At 48.0% G+C, this 20,388-nt stretch overlaps 8 protein-coding genes across 8 annotated transcripts; 4 read left to right on the top strand and 4 right to left on the bottom strand.

Moving 5' to 3' along the window:
• Positions 1–648: 648 nt before the first annotated feature.
• RhiXN_11569 (F-box-like protein) lies at positions 649–1,617 on the bottom strand (the record flags this gene model as incomplete). Its single annotated transcript, XM_043331384.1, has 1 exon — positions 649–1,617. The coding sequence occupies one exon, from the start codon at positions 1,615–1,617 to the stop codon at positions 649–651; it is 969 nt and encodes a 322-aa protein (XP_043184894.1).
• Positions 1,618–2,991: 1,374 nt separating this feature from the next.
• RhiXN_11568 (carbohydrate esterase family 16 protein) lies at positions 2,992–3,642 on the top strand (the record flags this gene model as incomplete). The annotated part of the gene is made up of 5 exons (XM_043331383.1): positions 2,992–3,010; positions 3,065–3,268; positions 3,338–3,365; positions 3,425–3,545; positions 3,592–3,642. The coding sequence occupies 5 exons, from the start codon at positions 2,992–2,994 to the stop codon at positions 3,640–3,642; spliced, it is 423 nt and encodes a 140-aa protein (XP_043184893.1).
• A 1,343-nt stretch (positions 3,643–4,985) lies between these two features.
• Positions 4,986–5,417, bottom strand: RhiXN_11567 (uncharacterized protein; the record flags this gene model as incomplete). The annotated part of the gene is made up of 1 exon (XM_043331382.1): positions 4,986–5,417. One exon carries the CDS (start codon positions 5,415–5,417, stop codon positions 4,986–4,988), a length of 432 nt encoding a protein of 143 aa, XP_043184892.1.
• A 538-nt stretch (positions 5,418–5,955) lies between these two features.
• RhiXN_11566 (Fungal cellulose binding domain protein) lies at positions 5,956–7,262 on the top strand (the record flags this gene model as incomplete). The annotated part of the gene is made up of 9 exons (XM_043331381.1): positions 5,956–6,062; positions 6,116–6,198; positions 6,249–6,497; positions 6,550–6,667; positions 6,719–6,770; positions 6,816–7,009; positions 7,071–7,088; positions 7,142–7,202; positions 7,254–7,262. The coding sequence occupies 9 exons, from the start codon at positions 5,956–5,958 to the stop codon at positions 7,260–7,262; spliced, it is 891 nt and encodes a 296-aa protein (XP_043184891.1).
• A 234-nt stretch (positions 7,263–7,496) lies between these two features.
• RhiXN_11565 (50S ribosome-binding GTPase) lies at positions 7,497–9,930 on the top strand (the record flags this gene model as incomplete). Its single annotated transcript, XM_043331380.1, has 11 exons — positions 7,497–7,836; positions 7,879–7,909; positions 7,961–8,240; positions 8,314–8,356; positions 8,407–8,556; positions 8,621–8,740; positions 8,791–8,873; positions 8,924–9,320; positions 9,370–9,687; positions 9,738–9,776; positions 9,827–9,930. 11 exons carry the CDS (start codon positions 7,497–7,499, stop codon positions 9,928–9,930), a joined length of 1,905 nt encoding a protein of 634 aa, XP_043184890.1.
• A 583-nt stretch (positions 9,931–10,513) lies between these two features.
• RhiXN_11564 (heterokaryon incompatibility protein Het-C protein) lies at positions 10,514–13,886 on the bottom strand (the record flags this gene model as incomplete). The annotated part of the gene is made up of 20 exons (XM_043331379.1): positions 10,514–11,236; positions 11,296–11,403; positions 11,466–11,580; positions 11,633–11,694; positions 11,748–11,854; positions 11,908–11,971; positions 12,024–12,113; positions 12,176–12,186; positions 12,240–12,309; positions 12,372–12,420; positions 12,476–12,572; positions 12,622–12,690; positions 12,740–12,917; positions 12,983–13,091; positions 13,150–13,160; positions 13,219–13,287; positions 13,345–13,446; positions 13,497–13,666; positions 13,720–13,742; positions 13,795–13,886. The coding sequence occupies 20 exons, from the start codon at positions 13,884–13,886 to the stop codon at positions 10,514–10,516; spliced, it is 2,319 nt and encodes a 772-aa protein (XP_043184889.1).
• Positions 13,887–15,537: 1,651 nt separating this feature from the next.
• On the bottom strand, positions 15,538–16,619 carry RhiXN_11563 (ApbA domain-containing protein; the record flags this gene model as incomplete). The annotated part of the gene is made up of 3 exons (XM_043331378.1): positions 15,538–16,052; positions 16,105–16,436; positions 16,498–16,619. The coding sequence occupies 3 exons, from the start codon at positions 16,617–16,619 to the stop codon at positions 15,538–15,540; spliced, it is 969 nt and encodes a 322-aa protein (XP_043184888.1).
• A 453-nt stretch (positions 16,620–17,072) lies between these two features.
• Positions 17,073–20,165, top strand: RhiXN_11562 (3-ketoacyl-CoA-thiolase, peroxisomal protein; the record flags this gene model as incomplete). Its single annotated transcript, XM_043331377.1, has 9 exons — positions 17,073–17,346; positions 17,402–17,665; positions 17,720–18,322; positions 18,355–18,411; positions 18,466–18,936; positions 18,989–19,255; positions 19,311–19,602; positions 19,652–19,992; positions 20,041–20,165. 9 exons carry the CDS (start codon positions 17,073–17,075, stop codon positions 20,163–20,165), a joined length of 2,694 nt encoding a protein of 897 aa, XP_043184887.1.
• Between the last annotated feature and the right edge of the window lie 223 nt (positions 20,166–20,388).

Here is a 20,388-nt window from a genome sequence, read left to right as displayed (position 1 = left end):
TGTGGGTCGAGTTAGCCGAGAAAACTACAAGTTGAGGTGAAGAGGAAACTGGGGTGCGAGCGCAGACGTGAAAGGAGACCCCTATAAACCTTTTCCAAAGGAAGTCACAATTCCACGGAATGACCCTGAACCAATTGGAAGACGTCACAGGGAATGACTATGTTTAGTTCAAACAATGTTATTCAGCCTTTAGAAAATCAATTGCTTTGGAATATTTTGCAAACTCCACCGCAGGCTGGGTTATACTTGGCTCTCGGCATGTGAAGTGGTGTGGGTTCGCTAACAAGCCATGGCCAAGTCGCGATGGAAGCCATGCACTCCAGAGTTCGATGCTGCTTACTTTATCCGGGTAACCGGAGAAACACATTCGATCGAAGATGTGGTCAACTCCCCGTTGCTGGGTGCCTCGCATTCGCGTAATTCAGCCTCATGCTATGATTCTATTAAAAATATTCTGGCCCGCCATACAAATGACATATTGCAACGATTATACCCTAATAGACACGGATGCCCAGAGAAAAATGTGTGTTCAAGGAACTGATCTGTGAGAAAAAAAACTGTATTCGATCGATGTCGTGTCAATCCTTCATAAACTCATTCGAACAAGATCAACAAGAAGCGCTTACCCCAAAATCCATTCCCATAATACTATGTCCACGCTTCCCATCCCCCACGCACAGTGTCGATCCAATCCCGTCTCATTTCGGTCGCATAATCCTCCACGTCCCACATGGTGCGCTTAAAACACGGAAGTAACTTCATTTTGCCTGGTGGACAGGCAGGCACCAAATCCTCTAGCTGTTTCAGGTACTGTCTATAAAACTGGGATGTGTTCCCAGCAAAGAGTGGCACCGGAGGGGCAGCCGGTTTGACCACTAAAGAGACCAGTCCTCTCGGAAGTACCGGAAAGGGCACATAGGTTCCCTCGGACTCAGCATCTCCGGAAAGTGGGACTCGGTCCAAACACATCTGTTCGCTATCCGCCCGAGCGCCAGGCAAACCAAACGCTGCAGAAACAGCGTGGGTAATATTGCATTCAGAGCTCATCGATATCCGGATATGTGAGAGCAAAGGACACGCGACTGCTAATGGCGTAAAACAACTTGCTGGATTACGCTTTGTTAGTCCTGCCGTATGAAAATGCCTCAGGGCCGGAAGTGAGAGGGATGAACCAAGTGGTATAGGGTGCTCTCCACATAGGGTAAGGTCTACCAAGCACGGGAAAGGAGTATCAAACACGGTCTGGAAAACCTTTTGTACGCCCTCGTCACGGGAGTGGATTGAAAGTGCCAACGACTTGACAGTAGGTGCGACAATGTGCCACAGAATGCGGAGCGCATTTTCAAACGCCAAGCAATCTAGGCCTGGACCTGAGCTAGCAACAAGTACATGCTCGACCAGCGGCGCAAAGTGTCGTTCGCGTTCGAAGCGTTGGAGAATGGTATTCAGACTATCCAAGCTATTAAATGCGAGAACCCGATAAATAAATGGGAGAGCCAAAAAATGGAAGGAGCGCGAAACAAGTGCCAAGGAACGCGCAGTGGTACCATCATCGTCGCAGGCAGCGCCGAAAATGATGAGCAGTAGCTCTGGCGGGAGGATGCAGACGGAGGCCATATTCTCAAGGGGAACATGCTACAATACACGCTTTTATTAGACTTGCTATCTACACGGGAACCGAACGGAAGATGGGGATACTTGCACCGGAGCGGGAACCAGATCTCCTTATCAGATAACGGACTTTATATGCGCATTGATACTAACTCTATCCTGAAACGTAAAATAGATGGCGAAAATCAACGAGAATGAGCACTTGGCAATAGGGATCTTGCGGCAGATCAGACATATTCTGCGTTCATATTCGGCCTGTCGCCTGGATGCGGAATTTACACACCACATTCAAGGCACGAGATCTTGATAAAGTACGGTGCCTGGCGTTTATATCGTTTGCATCCATAAAACGTAGCTAGTTTATTCCCACACAGTCGTCGATGTCTTGGGCAAGAGGCCGCTTCACCTTGCTCTAATCCACGCCGGATCTAGCTGGTGGTCCGGACGACGATTACATTGTAAAAATTGTGCCTATGTTTTCACCGAGTAAATTTGTGACAGAGATGCTGTTACTACCACACTCTCATGCACTCATATCACAGTTTGACAAGACGCCAGAGAACCATATTAGCATACCACGCTTTGTGGGTGTAATGTGCTTGGCTTCGAAACACCAAGCACGGGGCGAACCCCAGATTACAGAACAAGTTTAAGCGCTAGAGAAAAATATATACGTCTAAACTGGGTGGTAAAGATAGTACTTGTATTTTGAGATATTTTAATCAATTGCAGAGGCTATGAATAGCATGCACTGCATAATGAGCCTGCCGATCAGTCACATCATGTTCCTATTATAGCCTGCTCCGGTCGGCTTTCCGATGGGAATCTTTCCGTGCTGAGGGCGTTATCTGAGGTCACACCTGGAGTACCGCCCCAAGTTCATCATGGGCAGTAGGCCCGCGGCTGGTGAGCGGTACAGTATTGTGCTGTGCAATTCGGCGAAATCGTCTCACCGCTCGTTATCAACGTTCTGCCACCTCCAAGGCACATCTAGCGCGTGGTTTGTTCCCCTTGACCAAGACAAGAACTTTCACTTGAACCTTTGTGGGAAACTTGGAGAATTTGATCAGGCGGCTTCTTGACGTGTTGCCAGGTAACTGCCTGTGCTTTTTCTCTTTAGTCGTAAACTCATCTTCAACACTTTATGAAGTTGTCTGGTGTGATTACTACGGGTGGTGTAATTCAGGCCGTGTTTGGGAGTAATAACGTGGGGCCGCGATGGCCTGGATTCGATGGGTTACGGTATTTTTTTGCTTTGTGAGTTTGGCTGTGATATTCCAAATTCGATAGTTTATGCGAAAGAACATAAATGTTAGTGGCGATAGTTATACTGCTATCGGATTCGATAGCTGGCAACCAATCCCAACAGACTTAAATCCTATGGGCGTGCCTTATCCTGGTTTGTTGAATTGGTTATTATCTATCCCCACTACTAATGCTAACATATCTCTAGGAGCCACATGGATTGATGGCGCGAACTGGGCGGGCTATCTTACGACGCAATACAACCGAAGCAAGTTATTGACGTTTGACTATGCGATTGGAGGAAACACAGTACAAGGGGTGAGAAACCAAATCATGGGTGATTTTCTTTCGACCAGAGGCGCCGGCCATAAACCACACTATGCGCCCTGGACAGCCTCTGATTCTCTATTTGGTGGGGCCACTGGTGTTATTTAGCGTATTTTTCAAACGGGTTATTACTTACGCACATTTTAAAATACAGCATGCTTCGTTGGCATAAATGACCTTAAGTGAGTCTCGCGGAGCCTCATAAGGGTTTGTACCCGGACCATCTAAATATGTCTTCCAGTACACACGCCCCCATTAACCCAACTATCAACGAACTCTTCGATCTTTATGAAACTTTGTACCGCGTTGGTGCCCGAAACTTCCTGTTCGTCAGCGTTCCGCCCATTACCGCGCCCCATTTGGTATGTACTTTGGGGTTTGCTCTTACGTGCTTCTGATATTCATTAGGCACCGACCCCACACTCGGAACACGTGTCGATCTATGGAATACAAGACTGAGGAGAGCTGCTGAAGCTTTCCGATCGCGACGCTCTGATGCCTCAGTTTTCTTCTATGATGCATGGTGCGGCGTAACGATTCGGCTCTTCATAACTCCTACTTAGTTGTACTTACAGGGCTCTTTATACCGAACTTCTTGATAATCCTATTAAATACGGATTTTCTGACACGACCACAGTTGGGGGCAGTTTTTGGTATGACCCGGTTCATCCTAAAACGAAGGTGCACGGTTACATGGCAGCAAACATGGCAGAATTTCTTTCACAGTATTAACCATGTGGAAGTTCTTAATTGATTCCTAGGCAATCGTATGCAGAGTGATTGTCTTATTTCTTGAGTGAAGTTGGATTGGGGAAAACTGTTGGATGAAGTATGGGACAGGGTAAAAAACCCCTTTTTCATGATTGGAATAGAATACCGTTGTTACATATGCATCCATATATGCGAATACACTACTTCGTTATCGAAGAAAAAACGTTAGGACGTTATATCATTCCTGAAAAACGGCAGATAATTATAGCGCATATAATCAATCAGCCCTTATGAAGTACAACCGCGGACCACACTATGCGAACTGATAGCCGCGAATCGGCTAAATACTTTGCTTCTGGTAAATAAATCCGGTAATAATAAGTCATGGCGGGGCTCTTGGGCAGTTAAAACCGGTATAAGAAAAAATAAATTTGAGAGCAGGAGGACTGGGTTTTTTGGGCATATATTCTTGTCTTGGTAGCATTCAGCTTAGCTACGGATAAAAGTGGATGGTACGGTAGATGACACCTTTGCCGCTTCGTGCGTGAAGAGCATTGTACGCTCCACGTGTTTTGTGAGCGGTTTGCCTTGTTTCGCATGTAGCTCCTTAAATATGAATAAAAAAAAAAAAATACGCTCCACGTGACATGCCTTTTTTTTTTTTTTTTTTTTTTACATTTCCATATATAAGACAATACGGGAGCTACATGCGAACTAGGCAAACCGCTCACAAAACCGGGACCGAACCGTGAAAGCTACAAAACAAGCGCAAACGGGGAAACACACAGAAAGAACAAGCGAGAACGTAGCACGGTCAGAGGACAAAGAAATGGTCGCGTGGCGACGTACAGGTGGCTTAAGGCCTAACTCGGGGTAGAGGCCGTAAGGGCGGGAGTGGAGTGGCGGCCTTAAGGGCGTATATACTACATGGTTGAGCGGCTGCCTGCGGGCCTCCTCGTCTTCGGCCTATGCCCGTCTTGGCTATGAACTTTGCGACTGCTTCGAGACCTACAAACAGTGTGCGGTAGCGGGACAGGAGGTGGTTAAATGAAAGATTGTCTCCTCCGACTCCCCGCAGGCGCATCTGGGATCTACGTCGTGGTGGAATTGTGCATGGTACTCGCCGTAATGCCCGTGTCCGGTGAGGTATTGTACGAGGCGGCACTCGATGTCCCTGCCCAGCTTGCTTGAGTTGAATATGGGGTAGTTTGAGTGCGGGTGGGCGGGGTATGTAATATTTCGAGTTGCGTGATTCCGAGTGTTCGTACCATGCTTTCTTCCATGAACGTATGGTTTTGCGAGTTGCCTGTTCTTTCGCCCATGTATGGTGCGATTGAATATGGGGTTTGGGGCGCTCTAGCTCCCTCGTTAGCCAAGCGGTCCGCTGTTTCGTTGCCTTCGACTCCGTTGTGCCCAGGTCCAGGTGATGTGGATGGATCGTTCTGGGTGTCCGCACGAATGCCTTGGCGGCGGTCCACGTGACATGCCATGGGCCACCAGGTCACCATACCCTTCTCCTGCATTCTCCGCAGTGGTTCAGTCGGAGCAGTCTGGTGAACTAACCCCTGTGTAGCTTCAGCCCATGGTTAATGCAGTATTGACTAGAACTCGAAGTCTTGTCCTTTATCCTCACTCCCCTCTAATTTTCAACTTCTCTGGTAATCAAACCAAGGTAGTGTAAGCGAGGCTGCTCACATTCCTGGCTTGTGTCTTGGAGAAAGCCGCGGAACTGAGCTTCGGAGCTTCTGATTTTTATACATTTACCATTTTTCAATAACACGGAAACACTACCGAGGAATCGCCATGGATATGGAAACCCATAAGGCAAATGGAGGCATCTTATTAGCTTCATTCTAAGGCAAATGGAGGCATCTTATTAGCTTCCATTCTACCGATCCCATTAGTTCATGTTCACACGTGGCCAATCCTAGGGTATCCGCCGCCTTTCGGGCCCAAGTGAATCTTTGCATAAAAGGCTGATCTGTGCTGCCAAAACTCGCCATTCACCACTGCTTTATTATAAGCCCCAAACAAGTGTAACTCGCCGAGTACGTATTATACATGAGGATTTCAGGAGCTTTCGTCGCCGGAGGACTATTTCAGGTTGCCGCCGCAGCAACAGGGCCAAATTGGCCCGGTTTTAAAGGACTTCGTTACTTTTTTGCATTGTGAGTTCGGTATGGTTCCGTATACCGTCGACTGATATGAACAATGTAAATAGTGGTGACAGCTACACTGCTGTAGGATTTAATAGTTGGGCAGGGGTTCCAACGGACACGAACCCTTTGGGCGTGAGCTACCCAGGTAAGTCAGAAGATTGCAGGGCTTGGTTTGTTTCTAAGTCATGTCTACAGGGTCTACCACAGCTGGGGGAGCAAACTGGGTCGGCTATCTCACCACACAGTACAATCAAAGCAAATTCTGGTCGTTCGACTACGCAGTGTCAGGAAACGAAGTTTCGGGAGTCAGTAACCAAATCAACGAAGACTTCCTCAAGCCAGGGCGCTGGCAACAAGCCTTCATACGCTCCGTGGACTGCTACAATACATTGTTTTCAACCTTTATTGGAATTAATGACCTAAAGTCGGACCGCTGCCCGTTTAGTGAGTATGAAGTTCTTCTGAGATCAAGGTAGATTCTAACACTGCTCACAAGGCAATAACAATGCTACACTGGCGTCGCTTGTCACATCGTGGAACACGCAGTTGAAAACTTCCGCAGAAGCTTTCCAAGCCAAGCACTCCGATGTCTCCGTCTTTTACTATGATTCATGGTATGTACTCGTCTAAGAAAATAACACGCAGTGTGTCCTTAGAAGATCTAGGTCTTTGTATACCAAACTTCTTGATGATCCGACCCAGTATGGCTTCACAGATGTGACTTCTACTGGGGAGCTTCTGGATCGACACCATTCACCCTAGGACCAAGGTCCACCATATATGGCCGAGGACCTTGCGAAGTTTTTGGCGACCCAAACAGGCAGCGCAACCAACCCTGTGACGACTGCCACTACGAGAACCACTACTATAACTACATCTCAAATCTCGACCACAACCCGGACAACCTCCGCTCCTGCATCAACCGCCACTGGAACTGTGCCTAAATGGGGGCAATGGTACGCAGCCCATATTGTATAGTTATACATGAGCCTTATGTATGTTTATTCACTCGTCAAGCGGTGGAGCTGGATATACGTAAGTTCACCTCCCATTGTTATACTGCACGATACTGAATTGCCTCGATTCAGTGGTCCCACTACTTGCGTTGCTGGAACTACGTGCACTGTGTCCAACCAATATTATAGCCAAGTACGTATTCATGATAATAATCTGACGTTATAATTAAAATCGCTATCGCAGTGCCTTTGAGTTAATATATGATGGTGTATGCGCGTTTAGTCGTTATATGTCATTCGACGTTAGCTTATGTAAAGTAGTGGTCAACAAGGCATTTTAGTTGCTCAACGTCATCGATGATCGACCACCACCCTAGATTTTCCCCATACCCCTGCCTTTTATCACCTAAGTAACTTTAGCGTACCAATAGCCCACAAAGTGACGGGTTGGGCTTGATCACTAGTTAAACTTGACCTGCGCTTCGAAATGCCCCGCCGAAAGCCATTCTCTGCCAAACAACGAAAAGCTCAACTTCAGGAGAAGCGTGCCATTAAAAGAGGAGATTTACCAGGACCTATTGTGGATACGAACATCAAAAGGACAAAAAAGAAGGCAGGTGGACGACGTCCAGCTACTGACAGTGATGCTGCTGTGGCCACAGCTAACCGAGCTCGGATGCTCATTTCTTCGTTTCTGAAACCGTCACCGCAATTTTTAGAGGCGTCTAAAAAAGCCGCATCCACCGAGATACTGGTGCGGCCTATTCCTGAGAGCTCTGCGATTCTCAGCCCCGGTATCTGCGAAGTATCAGACCAAGGCTTAACTTGTCCGTCGTCCGAAATGGAGATACGAGATGACTAAGAAGAAGTCGAAAAGAACGAAGAAGGATTGTTTGCCAAGTATGCATATTAAAATTAGTGTGTCGCTCGTCGAATAATATGGTTTTCAAGGTGGATTGCACAAACTGACGAAGCTATCAATACTTGGCGGCAAGCTAACCTTGTGCCAGTACAAGGAACGACTGAAAGTATTCTTCCCGCACCAACGTATTACGAACGCAATATTGAAGTGTGGAGACAGCTCTGGCGAGTATGCGAATTATCCTCCATTCTAATGATTCTGCTAGATGCACGCTGTCCTCCACTCCACTACCCCCCTTCATTAGACGCATACATAAAAGCATTGCGCCCCGCTCGCCAAGTGATACTGGTCTTGACCAAGATTGATATTGTTGGAGAGGAATGCGCTAATACTTGGTCGGCCTGGTTGAAGAACCGGTATGGTGGTAATGGTGTTCAAGTAGTGGGAGTTCAAAGCTACGAACAAGTTAGTTGGGGAAGGACAAGGTATGCGGCCCTGTGAGTGTGATTCGGCCTTCTGTCTAATTATTTTCTAGGCACCCGGATAAAATATCAGCCACATATGCCTACTCCACTTCGCGACAGTCTACGAGAGGCACTCAAAGCAGCACACGCAGCCTTGTTAGATCCTCCCTCAAAGGTCAAGGAAGATCCTGGGAGGCTGGCTAAGTGGCGACCGGCAGTACGTGCCGAAGTGAATTGGGAGGCGATTGGACAGGAGAGCGACGCTAAGCCCGTTGCTGTGTAAAGTGCCCGATGAAGAGAAACTCGAAGCACTTGATGAAGTAGACGCTGTGCCGTCCAATGATGAAGATGACGATAGGTTCTCGAAGGAATACTCGGAAGACTTCCTGACCGTTGGCCTGATAGGTATTGATATGCACTTAATTCTGTGGCCTCGTTAACCCGTCCAAAACTAGGCCAACCGAATGTCGGAAAGTCTTCATTATTGAATGCACTGTTTGGCGAACACAAGGTCAAGGCGTCAAGGACACCTGGGAAGGTGTGTTTACATTGAGAAGCATAATGCCAATCTTGCTCATTTAGCTATAGACCAAACATTTCCAGACACTCTTTTTGACACCGGAAATCCGTCTGGTTGATTGTCCTGGGCTCGTATTACCAGCGCTTGTACCGATGGAACTACAGGTGCTATCCAACGTTCTTCCTATTGCGCAGATTCCAGCCCTTCCTGCATGTATTCGATATGTAGGGGGTATAATGCCGATCGAGGATATATTTGGTGTCAATAGATCAATGCTCGAAATAGAAGAAGTGGTTGAAGACAAGCGAACTTGGAGGGAAGGGATGAGACCCGCTGCTAAAGAAGATCCTTCTCAAGAGGCACACAAGTGGACTGCACTCCAAGTTATGAATGCATATGCCACAAAGAGAGGGTGGATGACAGCCAAGGCCGGTAGGCCCGACTCCATGCGCGCTGGAAATGCCAGTAAGTTAGTATGATTACCTTGTAGATTTCCGCTAAAAGAGTGCATTAGTGATGCGAAGCATCGTGGAAGGTCGGGTACCATGGGCATTCTGGCCACCAGGCTCCAAGCCACCAGAAAATGGACAAGGAGTATGGCTAAAAGGTGAACTCGCCCACCAGGACGAAGACGATGTTGTATCCAGCGATGACGAAAAGGACGATCGGGTTTCGGAACAAGATCCACCAAGCTATAGCGATTCCCTGGTTGGAACGGACGATGAAGAGGGAGAAGATGAGTACGAAGATGAAGAAGAAGTGGCGACCAAGACAACGATAGGTCGCTTTGCAGCTTTAGGAGTCACTAGTGAAAATGAGGAAGATGAAGGCAGTGAATGACTAAATTGACTTGAGAAAGTATTTCATTGACTTTTATTGCAGAAGTGAATATATTTAATTGGGCAATCGAATCATTTGCGGGTTCTATATACACTGTGACGTTGGGTGTCCATGTACTCACGACAAACTAGTTTGTGGGCAGAACGTAGCCAGAAGAGGGGCCGAGAAGCCAGAAATTGACGATGATCAGGGTCGACGGCCCACAAATAGCGAGGAGGCTACTCGAACTAACTAATTGGTGCACGGGCCAGTTATGTTATTGATATAAATGTCACTGAGTTGCAAAGCTAAGTTCTTTACCACTCTGGCCTTTTGGCTTAGATCAAGTGTAGTATCTGTTCTTTTAGTCTTAATCGACTAAACGCTGGCACCGCCAGCTATATCGATTATTCAATTTTTGCCGCCCGGGTAGCTGCTCCTCTGCTTGCACGGTCGGTTACAAGATGACCTTGCCCTTACAGTACCGGCTTGTGTTGTCGCGGGATTTCTCTTTTTTTTGAAGTCTTGTAGGCCTAACCCTAAATATCTGTAATATTGATAACCGTTTATCCTTTAATACGACATGCATCAACTCATAAATGGCGCTTCATTCAAGAGAGTTCTTTTATTTCATTCAAACTACACTATTCTGGGGTGTGCTGTATACAATCACTTAATCAGATAAATCGATTATAAACTGTTGTTTCAATAGCCTAATCCAATGAGATTAGTGACTGTCTACGTCGATAAACCACCTGCTCACAGTCTCTGTTTAGTAGTCAGGATTATAGCCTTGGTGGCGGCGCCCACTCCCATAGCCACCACCCTCGTAACCTTCGTTATCGTCGTTGAGGTTGAGGCTCGGCTCCAAAGGTGTCGTCGTCGCGGCGCCTACCTCCATATCCCCCTTCATACGAATGCTCTTCGCGCTGACCGTAAGATTCTTCGCCTCCACCGTAAGATGGGTTGTATCCTCCTCCATGGCGGGATCCATAGCCCCCTTCTTCATCATTATGGCGAGAGCCGTACCCGCCACCATATCCACTCTCGTCATCATTACGGTGGGAGCCATACCCTCCGTCGTCGTCTCTACGAGAGCTGTATCCGCCCTCGTTATCGTCATGACGCGAACTGTATCCACCATCTCCTCCCCCATATGAGGGGTTGTATCCACTATGGCGGGGTTCCTCGGAACGAGAGCCATATTCATCGTTGGACCGCCCGTAACCACCCCCATAGGACGATTCTTCAGTCCGACCATAAGTAGACTGAGAGTTGTCCCCATAACCAGAGTGGCTCCCATATCCTTCATTCTCGCCATAACCGCCAGAATGCCCTCCACCATAGCCGCTGGATTGTTGTTCCTCGTGGCCACCAGGGCGACCCCCGTAACCGCCAGATTGACCACCATAGTCACCAGATTGTTGACCATATCCGCCCGACTGTTGGCCATGTGCGTGACTACCGTAACCTCCCCCAGCACCTGATTCTTCTGATCCGATACGTTTGTTCTTGCCATCACGGACGCTCTCCTTGGTCAAAAGTTGAATAGTCTGTTGACCCTATAATATTTTGAGTTGAGACAGTTCGTTCTTTCACTGAAATGTTGAAGTACACCTACTTCGGACTCTCCGAGACTTCCAAACCACCGTGTCAACTCCTCGTACATTTCATTCTGAACCCTGGAGTTTCCTGATGCATAGTGAGGGTGGTGGAAAGCCTCCAAGACCTATCATAAATAAAAGTTCGAACGTCTGCGGAGAGAGAGTGTGTGTAGTAGCGAATAATTACCTGATTAATAGTTGCTCCGATATCCTTATTGTGGTCGTACCATGCCTCAACAACAAGCTCAACGGTGTGTTTGACGACTATCATAGCAATCTTGCCAGCAGGTTCATTAATCAGACTATGCGCTCGGAATAAGCCTCGAGTTTTGATGAATTTCGAGTCCTACTCACCCAAAGTGGTCCTTGGAAAGGAGTGAATGGGATGGATCAGACGCATCTGGGTTATTGAAAACCTGTGGACTTATATGTTTGGTGCAAAAAGGAACTGGCGACCACAGGTATTCACCTCGTACTGGTCGTCTGAGTCAATCACTGCAGCAGAACCTTCCTGCAAAGCACCCGTTGCATTCTGAAGGATTGGACTAAGCCAAGGCTCGAGAGTAGTGTAGACATCTGGTAACTTTCGGATGAGCAAATCTTACAAGTTGGTACGGGCGTCGACGTACATGCGTTCAGAGCATTGGTGAGATCATCCAAAAGGCTTTCCAGGCCCGGGATATTTTGGATGGTCTGGAGTATTTTATTGAGTATTGTAGTTTATGAGCATCATGAATGAATTAACCTTGGTAATATCACGCATAACTTGATCATGCCATTTCAAAATTTCGAGAAGTCGCTGCTGAACCTCTTCTGGTGCAACGTCGTCGGGATTCTAATTATGAGTGAGGTTTTTCCATGAGGGACAACTCTCCTATATTCTGTGATAGCACTTACAAAGTCGAAGGCTTTGGCACGGATTGGTCGCCTTGCTCCATTGCGCCTTGCTGTTGGTCCCCACCTGATGGGATTCTTCCTAGTATAGCACGCAACTTCGCAATGGGCGACTCGGATTGATCTTGATTCTTCAACTATATGTGAAGAGACAATCGTACAATTAGAGCACGAAGGAATAACATTGAAGATTTCCTACCTCGCTCATTTTCTTGCTAAGATCGCTCACGCTAGCCTCGCTCAGGTGGCTGGATAGGTTGGTTAATATGATAAAGGGCTATTCATGTGCATTGAAACACATACTCTGTTGCCTCGCCGAGCATACTATGCATGAAGTCAGCCGAGCCGAAAGTTCCAGTGATAAGTGGTGGTACGGGGCCATTAGGGCTGTTGACCTTGACTGGATTGTACTTTAGACGTAGTTTTCTGAATATTATAAAAAAGCGCACCATTATCGCCAACATGACAGAACACCTCGCTATGACCCATCTTTAACAAACCTAGTTCGCACCAATTACCTGACACCGTAATTAAGGATGGAAGCGGTGTGTAGGTAACTTTACTTACTGTGTGCTAGTAAGTCTTCCAGAGTATGAAGGGCAGTACCAAGCAGTCTGAAGGCTTCCCACATATCGGCATTCTCTTGGCCGTTTGCTTGCCGTCCGCGTTCGATACATGCCTCAAGGGTACGACGAATATGAGCGGTAGAAGTATCCCAAGACTGGCCTTCGGTCGCAATGTAGTTCTAGGAAAAAGAAAGGGGGAAACGTATAGTGTAGCTGAGGATTTAAAATAACCTGAATAATTTACCTTCATACCGGTGTTTTGGTCTATCTCCAATTCTCGGTTATCGACTGGCGGTCGCAATTTGGGGTGGAACTGGCGAGCATCGCCTTCTTTCTCAGCGTAGCCCTTGGGGCTGTATTTAAGAGGTAAGTTATTGTATCTATCAAACGTAGCACAAGGAATCGTCTTACTTGTCAATATGCTAGAGAAAATTTGAGATGAATGAAAAAGCTTATTTTACCCGTGCGGAAGGCACCTACTTCAACCGGTAGATACACACCGAGCCTATCAGGGGTGATTTCGAACTCTTCAGTAGCAAACCCAAACGTCTACAGGATATTATCTTTATGCGTCGAGTCGATACTGCACCAATGGGGTATGCTCACCATAAATCCGAGTACGCTGACGACTGTCACGAGAGTTTGGGCAGTGAGCTTAGATAGACCGGCAATATCCATCGCTTGCGAATAATCGCGGAGCCAATTACCCTACCCTTATGCTTTAGCAAGCCGATCTTGAGAGGAAACATGAAACATACAAAGTAGACGCGCTTCACGTCCATGGTTGTAAATCTGTCTCCTTTGCCTCCCCTGAGTGCTGCTTTGGCAACGCCTACAAGAATTCCTGCTACTCCCCCACCAAAACCAGAAGACCCCACGTTCTTAGACAATTGGCTCAGGATCGACTCGATATCGCCATGACGGAACGCTGGAAAGAGCCGTATTTCAGCATCGGCCCAAACATGCCACAGTGGAACGCACCCTTATCGTTTAAATATGCGTAGCTTTGAAGTAGAACATTAATCAATCGATCTCGAAAATGAACAGCGTACTCACTCTGGGATATCACCCGCACCAAATGCCGCCACATTCGGCACAAGAACGCATAACAGTGCGACGACCAGCAGGGTCGTCGTGAATGAATACATAATACTCGGTCTTTCTTGTATGAAGTCTGCTCTGAAGTATTTTCGGCTGTAGTTGTGGCCAACCCTCCATCGGGTTTCAGGCTTTATCAATCGCTCCATCGCACGTGACGTCATCTCCATCAAATCCGTCCTTCGCAACCGCAACTGGTGCTGCGGCTGCTAAAGTTTTATTGCGCTCACTCAAAACAAGATGGATGGGTGCCCAATTGCGCGCATATACTCCCCGATAAAAATGTTAACGTCACCGTTAACGTCTTCTTAGCCCAAGCGGATTGTAAATCAGCAAAAATACGTAATAGATGCACAGCCACGTGTGGGATCTCCCACTCGACTTGACTCGGAATGCATTGGACTACTTTCCAAAGAGAGGGCATAGCACTACCACTCGGTGCACAATGTAGTCTCAGGTTAACTAATAACACACATGGTAGGTATATGTGTCCTTCGTAATCCGCATACACGCTATTGATACCAATTTTATAATCAAGGGCACGCCGGCGCATTATACGGTATCTAGTCAAATCCCAATCCGGTTATCTCTGGAGCCATTATTATCTTGTTTCACACTCCCAAATGAGCTTTAGTAGTAGCTATTCTTTAGTAGTAGCTATTATGTTACTGGTTAAAGCCAGTGCAATTAATACTGTAGAAGCCTCCGTGGGATCTCCTAAAGTTTGAACCTCAGGCATTTCTCATCAGCTGTAGCTTGGTGTCTCCGTTGCTTAGTCAAACGGCAGATAGTTCGTCGAGCTAATCAAGATCTCCATCAACTGTGAAGGATCCGGGGCGGCGCATGCTCGCTTCGCGTGTTGTTTACACGTGTATATTCGGACCAATAGTGAAATAACTACTGCAGTCTCATCCCCTCAGTGAAGCTTCGATTGAGAGATACGCACCTTCCCGTCATCTTTCACAGGCAGTAAAAATGATGTAGTACGGCGACTATTAATTCGAATACTAATATCTTACAGGGACCTACGCTATTTCTGAGGCAGCACATTAATAGGCAGCTGTATAATGCTCTGTCTTGCATAAGTAGAGGTATGCTTGCATGATACCACTAGGCCTACATCGCCTAAATGCTGAGAAATTTCTATTCATAAGACAGGCAAGGGACTGTTAAGTAAATTGGGCTTCACCTGTATTTCCCGCGGTACCCGAGTACATTACCTCTCCATAGCTTAGAAGGTAGTACATGAGCAAAGGGTGTAAAAGATCTGTGCTTTCTTTGCCAAATAAGGAAAAGCAATTCTGTACCAAGTTAGACGTTGATCTATACGTTTGATATATGGGTATATGCGTCCTTGACTTTACATAAGTTGGTGCTTGGGCCTGAGTTAGTAAAGCACCTTAATATATTTGCAGTGAACGGTGATTGTTCGAATATAGCTTAAATATGCGTAATCGTACACATGGGCATGCTATGGCTCCTCTTTATTCGGCATCGCACCCTTCATCTGAACCAGCGTTCTAAGCATATCATTCACCGGAGTCTGGATACCATATTTCTTCCCCATCCTACTCAGATAACCATTCATATAATTTACCTCGGTCTCCTTCCCACTCCTTACGTCCTGTAACATTGAAGAAAAGTTCACAGACGTTAACCGAGCGACACGAACGAATTCGGCCTCGAGACTGGGCCGTCAGTCTAAGAGGAAGATTTACGCTCCCCAAGTCTTGATCCGTCAAACTCGAGTCTTTGTTGGGTTGACCTCTTTCGTCTTCTAACATGTGCTCGAAAGACTTTTTCCGCTTCTTGACAGATCCCTTGTCCGATTTTATATGCGTACTGGTTTCCTACCAGTGATCCATTTCGACATCCCATAAGAGCCGTGAGTGGATTGACGACACTGTTGGTGACGAGCTTTCGTTGGAGTCGTTCTTGTAGCGTGGAAGCTCCGATCCAGGATGACTGCAGCCCACGGAGTGAAAGGAGAGCATTGACAGTGTCATGAAGGGACGCATAAGGGGCAAGTTGATCAAGAAGTGCCTCCTGCTCCTTTTTATGCGACTCAAGGTCCAAGCTTCTAAGTTGCTTCCGGCTTGGTTTCTCGAAATCGATAGGAATTTGGACTCGACTACTCGGTGCAACTCCAAATACCAAATCGCCAAAGCCAGCATGAACAGTGTGGAATGGTCTCTTGACCCAAACGCCGTGTTGTACTTGCGAGCACGAAATGTGGTCTCGTTTCCGGGGCAGGGAAGATGTTCGCACATAGTTCTTCGTACACACCCATCCCGTTTTGGAGCAAGGTGATTGTCGAGTCTGGGGAGAGCCTGGGCGAGAGGGCCCGGATGGCCCGAGAAGTCGAGGGTGCCTTGGTGGTGACGATGAGAGATGTGATGGGTGTTGCTGGGTCATTAGATGGCTGAACCCCCGCGTATCGTTTACGCGGACGGAGAATCGACGCACGGAGTGTTCCGTCGGGGTGGCGTAAGAGGTTTCGCATTTTCTCTGCGGCAGGATCCGTGAGCTCGACACTAAATCCGTCTGCTCTGATGGTCGAGCCTTCGCGTTCGACCGTGATTGTTTGTTCGAGTTCATGTCTGTGGAGAAATTGCGTCTTGAAGCCCTCATTGAAATATAAGGTGTATAAGCGAAACGCACCTGAATGTCTGCGCGAAAGAGCTACGTTTGACGAGGAGGGTGATCTGGTGGGGTGTCGAGTGCCGCAGGTGTAACGAGATGAGCGAACCGATCGAGCCGACTCCCAAGACATGGATATGCATAGCACTTCAAAATGCTCTATTTGTTAATGAGATTAAAACACATGATTACACTTACTTCAAGTTATCTCGGAATCTTGTTGATACGGATTTCTTCCCTTTTCTTGAAGACCAAACGCTTATATATTATGGTTTTCGATAATGGCCCACCAAATTGCCTGGCTAAAGTTTGAGATCGTCCTTGATGACGCAATACCGATCTTCTAACTCACACTTTGCTTAGTTGTATCCTCAAATTCTTTTGGAATTTAAGCTACCAAACTCCTGAGTGCTGTGTATCTCCAAGAATTGAGCCTCGTAGATGTCGAACCTGATACAATAGTCCAGAACCGCGAAAGATACAAAGCAAAGTGAAGCGCCGGGCGCTCGAGCGTCCTCCAAAAAATTTGCATCCGAGGTCGTGACTTTCATCAGCTATCTGAGCGGCTCAAGTCAAGTGAGCTTGGGAAGAGGCCAATGCTGTCGACGTCGCCCAAAAAGAGTGCAGAGCACAAGAAGAAAAGAGATAGGGACAATGCTACCACAAATGGGGTAACCGAAGAAACAACTGTAACGGTGACGGCAACGACGGTGGCGGAAGGTGCACCCAGGAAGAAGCGGCGCAAAGAGGCAGTGGCCAAGAGACAAGATGCAAAAGACAAGGTATGGAAGTGGGCAAACCTAGCGGAGAGCTCCATATCCGCCCTCCCTCCGCTCTTTACTCCCGATTCCAGGCAAGCATACCATTCTTGTCCAAATTAAGCTTATTTATTTACCCATTTTCAGGTATTTCTTTACCTCGGCAGCATCTTCGCTCCAAATTTTCTCCACCGCTACTGGACGACTTGTTTCGACTATTCCGGCCCACTCTGACACAATCACAGCCCTCCTACTTAACCCACACGATTCGACACAACTCTTCTCCGCGTCCCTAGACGGAACGCTCAAGCGCTGGGATACCCACCATGGCGCTTTGCTCGAAACACTCCGGATCGATCAGCCTGTTACGCATATAGCGACTCACTCTTCCCTCGATGATGACCTATTTGTTGTCACTACTGCGAACCTGGGTGCTTCATCTCTCCATACCCCATCATGTGTGACTAATCCTGGTTATTACCCAGGCAAAGAGTCTGACTCAAGCCATGTATTCCGCGTTACGACTAAACCAAAACACCAGCTTCAACCTCCAAAATCTTGTCTATCGGATCCCCCAAAGGCGTATAAATCGAGTCGTACGACCTATGTTGGAAAGACCCGCCGTGCAACTGGAGCAGCCATCTCGGCCTGCGGTGAATATCTCATCGTTATTGGCGGCAACAAAGCCTACGTCTCTCGCACTCGCGGAAACGAACCTCGCGGATTCACAACATTCATGTCACCGGATGCATTAACTTGTCTCGCTGTGCACCCCACCGAGTCCTACTTTGCAACTGGCGACGACCGAGGTGTTGTTAGGCTTTGGTACTGCTTGAACGACACCGCCGTACCTCTCACATCCGACCCTTCGCCTTCGAAATCTACCGCAGCGACAACCACACTTCACTGGCATGCTCATGCCGTTTCGGCGCTTTCGTTTACCCCGAGCGGAGCTCAACTCGTCAGTGGTGGTGAAGAAGCGGTATTGGTCGTCTGGCAGTTACACTCTGGTCAAGAGAGTACATTCCTCGTGTGGGTGCTCCCATCGGGGCCGTATCGGTATGTTTTGGCCCCAACGGGGGCCTTGAGTACGCGATTGCACTTATGGATGGGGGAGTAGTCTTTGTGGGTAGCGATACTCTGAGGATCATCAGAGCAGTGAGAAGAGTGCGATTAGGTGCGTCTTACACATCTTTCAGGTCAATACTCTCCAACTCACCCAGGATAACAGACCCTAATCCGACACTCCCCCTTCCTCTCGTATCCAATTCACAATCCAACCGTATACTTGTCCCGGCCACGCACCCTGCATCCCTACAAATCCTTTCCCGTACAGGCGCCGGGCTAAGCCTCGTTGGCGAGCTCGAGGTCGCACCTGCCAGCCGAGTCTCAAGAAGGGACGAAACACCAATCGAGCCTATCCGTGTTGGATTGGTTGCACTTTCTACCAAGGGGAAAGAGACCGATGTACAGTGGTTGGCTACAGTCGACTCTCGAGCAGACGCGGAAATCTACCTCAAGTTTTGGAAATGGAACAATGCTGATTCTACCACGACCCCCTCGCTCAACACCCGTATCGACAGACCGCATGGAGAACACCGCGTTACCAGCCTCGCGTTTCACCCGAGAGGTGATATGCTTGCCACTACAGGGGAGGACGGGCAGGTCAAGTTGTGGGGCATTAGGAAGTCCTCTGATGAAGGTGTGTTCCTGATTTACTTTACGCTCGCACGCGGTTAATTTAGTTCAATCAGAGTTTTGGATGTGCGCTTCTTCGTTCAGTTATCGAAACCACACCCCCTCCAAAGCATTATTCTCTCCAGACGGATCCCTCCTGGCTGTCATACACGGCCAGTGCATTACGCTATGGGATAGCGAAAACACTACCATTCCTCGTGGAGCCTTATCGTGTGTCGAGACCAAAGGCCCGAGAGAGCTTGTGTTCGTGGGGTCAAGTGGGAGGTACATTGCCGTGCTTGGAGCTCAGACTGTAGTGTTGTGGGATTTGGTTCGGCTATGTGGTATGTCCCCTCGCCTTTGGCACTTACTCTAGCTGGCTAACGATCGCATGTGGAGTCCTTTGGCATGCACCCTTGACGATGTACCCGTGCTCGTCCCAACATCCTCCGCATATTGCAGCACATCCCACTCAGCCTACATTCGCACTCTTCCAATACCCAGATGCCAAATCGACCCGCATAAGCATATTTGGGGCCTCGGGCCCCACAGAAGCACGTACCCGTACTGTGCCGTTCAAGCTTGACCAACCGTCGTGGGATGAGTCTGGAGTGCTTGGAGTCGGGATGAGCGATTCGGACCGATGGTCGCTCGTTCTTGCCGGAGATGAAGTCCAGGAGCTCTCCGAAGGGTTCAAAGGCTCGTGGAATCAGTGTAGATGCTGCACCGTTTGTCCCGAGGACGTTGTTTGAGGACATATTCGGACGTGGAGCCATGGGATCAGTGACAACATCTGCGACCAAGGCGCCCCCGGGAAAAGGCGCAGAAGCTGCTGGCAATAACAATCCGGAGGCACAAGAGAAGGAGAACGAGAAAGCAAAAAAGGCCGAGGAGTTCAAAGCTGCGAAACGTGCCCGAAGAAAACACCGAAAAGCGACGAAGGCGGAGGCCAAACTTCTTGCCGAAGTTGGAGTAGATAAAAACAACGAAGACGATGAGCAGGAAGGACAAGAATCGGACCCGGAGACGCCTGAAAGCTCGGAGCCTGCGACCGAGGCCGATGCGGTCGAGACTATCGTATGTAAGTCCTTGGTAATCCTGGGCTGGGTAACGCAGCTGATGACCATAGACCTCGGAATGAAGCGTAAACCGTCATTTGGGGATGGATCGATCAAGTTGGTCAATGGAGTCGGTCGAGTAGGTGTTCACTCTGCGTCGGACGAGGAAGATGAATCTGGCGAAGAGGTTGTGTGATTGTTTATTCCTGTCGTTTTCTTCCCTTCTTTTGCATTCGCTTTGGTGCACTTTTTTTTGTTAATTTGGATTTAACTGTCAATGCATTACAATCAATCAATTACGCTCATTACTCAGGCTAGATTACTGTGCTTGCAAGTCGAAGAATGGGAGATGAATTATTTCGGCAACGAACTTGTCCCGGTAATGCCGGGAAGGCGAGGGCCCTGACAAGTTCCGGTGA

The sequence above is a fragment of the Rhizoctonia solani genome, chromosome 12 (genome assembly GCF_016906535.1).
Source record: "Rhizoctonia solani chromosome 12, complete sequence".
NCBI lineage: Eukaryota > Fungi > Basidiomycota > Agaricomycetes > Cantharellales > Ceratobasidiaceae > Rhizoctonia > Rhizoctonia solani.
Note: the sequence above shows the minus strand (reverse complement) of the source record. Positions and strands in the feature narration are given on the sequence as shown.